This window comes from Octopus bimaculoides, chromosome 25 (assembly GCF_001194135.2).
Source record: "Octopus bimaculoides isolate UCB-OBI-ISO-001 chromosome 25, ASM119413v2, whole genome shotgun sequence".
NCBI classification, from domain to species: Eukaryota; Metazoa; Mollusca; class Cephalopoda; order Octopoda; family Octopodidae; genus Octopus; species Octopus bimaculoides.
In genome coordinates this window covers 28480101-28484042 of record NC_069005.1, presented here as the reverse complement: position 1 = coordinate 28484042, position 3942 = coordinate 28480101, and the positions used below count along the sequence as shown (strand labels likewise).

Genomic DNA, 3942 nt, shown 5'->3' with positions numbered 1-3942 from the left:
TGATGATGAGCCTTTGTATGACAGCGTAGCTTCCGATGAAGACTACAGCAGTATAGACACCCAGAGCATCAAAAGTGCCAAGGAAGAAGGGAAGAAAGACCGACCAGCAGATGTAAGTGTGCGTAAGGGAGACGACAGCTGGGGTGGATGTGAAATAGATTTTTTTACTCTTTTACTTGTTTCAGTCATTTGATTGCAGCCATGCTGGAGCACCACCTTATAGCGTTTTTTTTTTTTTTTTAGTTGAAGAAATCGACCCCAGGACTTATTCTTTGTAAGCCTAGTACTTATTCTATCCAACTCTTTTGCCAAACCGCTAAGTTATGGGGATGTAAATACATCAAGTGAAGGTGGAACACACACATATATATGCATACAATAAGATACTATAACGATATATTAATACGTTATAATATAGGTGGTTAAAGCAATTGAAAGCCAAAACGGTAGAATAAGGGTGCAAAATAGCACTGACAATTGCTAGAAATAAGAGCTAAAAAATATAACTCGAATAGCCACACAAAATTACCAACCTCATGAGATGTTCAAAGATGTGACCCTTTTGAAGATAGTCAATAAACACAATGCCTTTTGCACCCTACAAAACTGAGGCCATCACCTTCTCAGCAGATGAAGTGACCCTTGGCCTTCTTTGGAGCAGGTGAGGCGAGGTGTTTCCAAAAGAAACCATGCAGTTATTAATAAGAAAAGTTGAAATTAATGCATGCAACATTTCACAGCTCTAGCATCACTCTTTTATAGTCAGCCTATGAGCCTTTCAGCTACACCCTTGTACACACACATACACACGCAGTGAACATACCAGAGGAAGTTGCTCTCAATACATTTAGTTGTAAGTATTTAATATCTAACTGGCACAGTTCTACATTACTTATATATATATATATATATATATATATATATATACACACACACACTCATGCACACATTCTTTCAAATTTAACCATGTAGTATCTTGTAGCTAAGATGTGATTGTTTATTTTTAGAATGACATTGTAGGGTAGTTGTGAGAGGTTGGACCTGGTCAGTTTGAAGATGAAACGGGTTGAATATTTGGGCTGGATGTGGTCAGTTTAAATGCTAAAGGGTCAATGTATGGCCAGTGATCCGTACAGTTGTTGTTTTAATTTCTGATTGTGGATAAAGTGCCAATGAAGGGGTTAAATGCATAGTTCTTTCTTATGTATAAATAAATAAGAGCAGATGGATAATGTGTCAATTCTCTACAGCTGTTTCCACTGAATTTTTAATTGATTGATGGAAAAAAACTGTTTTCATTAGGTGAATATATGAACCACAGCATTCAAAAGCCAATGGCATGTGCACCTTCATGATTCTATGACCTTTGTTGGTCAGATTTTTGTATCTTATATAGATATATATGTATATATATATTGGGTTGTCCGGAAAGTTCGTGCCGATTTATAGTAGCTTACCTTTTGACTTATTTGCCATGAAACCACCTCAATTCTGGGAAGAGTGTATTTTCAAGTTAAAGGAAAAATGGAGATGCATATTTGGTTGATGAAAAATGTAACGGCAAGTATTTACTGACCTTATTCTTTCCTTTAAAAATCACCACGAACTTTCCGGACAACACAATATATATATATAATTATATATAATATATATTTGTTTCATTTTCTTTAACAATTTTTCGTTTTGTTTGTTTGTTTTTTTGTTTATGAATTTTTTTTATTTTAAAAATTTTATTTCTGTTTAAATTTGTCATTTCGATTTTATTATGTTTTAATTTTTTTTTACTTTGTTTTTTATATTTTATTTGTTCCATCTCTCGTCACCACCATTTCTCAGTCTCGGATCATTCGTCGTGAAATGACCCCTACTTCAATTGTGTCGTTTACGGAGGTGAGATGTGTACAGGTTTCCGTACGTGCGAATGTGTGTCTGTGCAATGCTGTGCATGGCCGCTTCTTGCTAACACACACATACAGCCTATCTCTCTCTTATCTGCCTTCTCTCCTCTCTTCATTTGCTTACTCCCTCTGCCTATTCTCCCTGTCTTTCTTTGCTTACTCTATCTCTCTCCCTTCAACTTGTTTAGTCTTTCTTGCTCTTTTAACCACCTACCCTCTCCATCTTGTTCTCTTTCTTCATCTTCTTCCTCTCTTTCTCTCCCCTCACCCCTTTTATGTCTTGAAATTTGTTTTTCAAAATATTTTCTTTAGTTTTTGATCAGGGGAGAGATGTTGGGATTTTTAATAACACTGTGTAACATGGCTTTTGTCCTTGGGTAGTAACTGTTATTTTCTATTTGCTTACCTATAGAAAGTATAAAAAAGGGCTAATATTTCCTTCCAACCATTGCTTTAAACCCCAAAGACTCCCTCTCAACACATGATTATAATGCTCCCTACTACTCCTGCTCATCATCAGAGATGCACATATTGTCAGCCACTAAGGGCCATGCTCAAGTGGTTAAGGTCAACCAGTTGACAGGCAAATCTGTGGTATTGAGCGGAATATTTGCTATAACGATATTTCTGCCTCAACAACTCAGCACTGAATCTGTCTGAAATGTAATGGAAAATAGTTTAGTTCCAAAATATTGCTGTCAGGGTTACAAGAATCTGAACGGAATAGTAGTGATTTCCTTTGATTTCTAGATGGAAACAAATAGGAAATAACACTTACTGACCAAAGACAAGACCAAAAAATAAATAAAATTTTGTTACGCAGTGTAATCATTAGTTTTTGTTCATCTTTAAAAATTTCTTTCATTCATCTCTCCCTATCATCTCTCGAGTTTACTTCCACATTTAATTTTGTAAAATCTTATTCTTCATTTTTGCCTAAACCAATCATTGAACGTCTGTGGCTTGTCGGACTTTCTGAATGGCATGCCTAACAGGAAATTAACCATGAAAGTTTCAGTAGTGCCGCGTGTCTGATAATGAGCCATGTCTCATGTGACTCACTTCTCAAAAAATATTGTCCATGCCTCGTCTCAACCAGGTTTTGGTGACCTTCTTGTCCAAATGGTCGGTTACTCCCTCCACTAAGCCACGGAAAATGCAAGGGAATGTGAAAGACAGGCTCACATTGTGTGTCAGTCTGTCCCTTTCATTCTTCCTACTTCTTTCTGGACAAATAATGGTTGACATGTTTTAGTAAGATCTTTCTCTTTCTTTTCCTCTCTTTCCTTTTTCTCTTTCATTCCTCTTTTCCCTCTTTCATTCTCTTTCTTTTGCTCATTTTCTAATCTAATTTTTTGTTTACTTTCTCTTTTAATATCTCTCCCTTTCACTCTCTCTCATGGATTTTGTTTCAGCATACGAAAACGAACATATCGAATACCCCCCCCCCTTTTTATATTAGAAATGGATAGTAGTCCTGTATGTATTTATAAATGAAAGAGTTCTGAATACCTGCAGTGGAATTTCATTTATTCACTTTATCACTACTATGAGTTGATTGCTTTCTGGAATCCCTTGGGTCACTTCCGTCTTCATATCACCTGAAACATTTCACATACCCAGGACCTCTGTGTAGAAATGGACTAAATCATTAGCTTTGAACATGTAGCTGTGTGTATGTGCATTTACATTCTCTCTCTCTCTCTCAAGTTGTAATTTGCATCCACAGTTGAAGGTCAGAGTAGCAAGCGATTGACCCCGAACCAGATCAATATACATGCATACATTAGTCATTGTTTAATATCTGTTGTCCATGCTGGCATGGGTTGGATGGCTTTGACCAGGGCTGGCAAGGTGGGAGCTGCACCAGACTCCAGTCTGATTTGGCATGGTTTCTTACAACTGGATGTTCTTCCTAACGCCAACCACTTTACAAAATGTGTGCTGGGTGCTTCTCTGTGGCACTGCATGGGTGCTTTTACGTGGCACCGCACAAGTGCTTTTATGTTATGATATATATATATATATATATATATATATATAT

At 36.7% G+C, this 3942-nt stretch overlaps 1 protein-coding gene across 1 annotated transcript in view; it reads left to right on the top strand.

Moving 5' to 3' along the window:
• The window catches only part of LOC106868693 (ARF GTPase-activating protein GIT1), a 71965-nt gene that overhangs the window by 52330 nt on the left and 15693 nt on the right, over positions 1-3942 (top strand). Inside the window, exons 14-15 of the mRNA XM_014914080.2 lie at positions 1-112; positions 1837-1890. Of these exons, the coding sequence (XP_014769566.2) occupies positions 1-112; positions 1837-1890 (166 nt within the window). The remainder of the gene's footprint in view (positions 113-1836; positions 1891-3942) is intronic.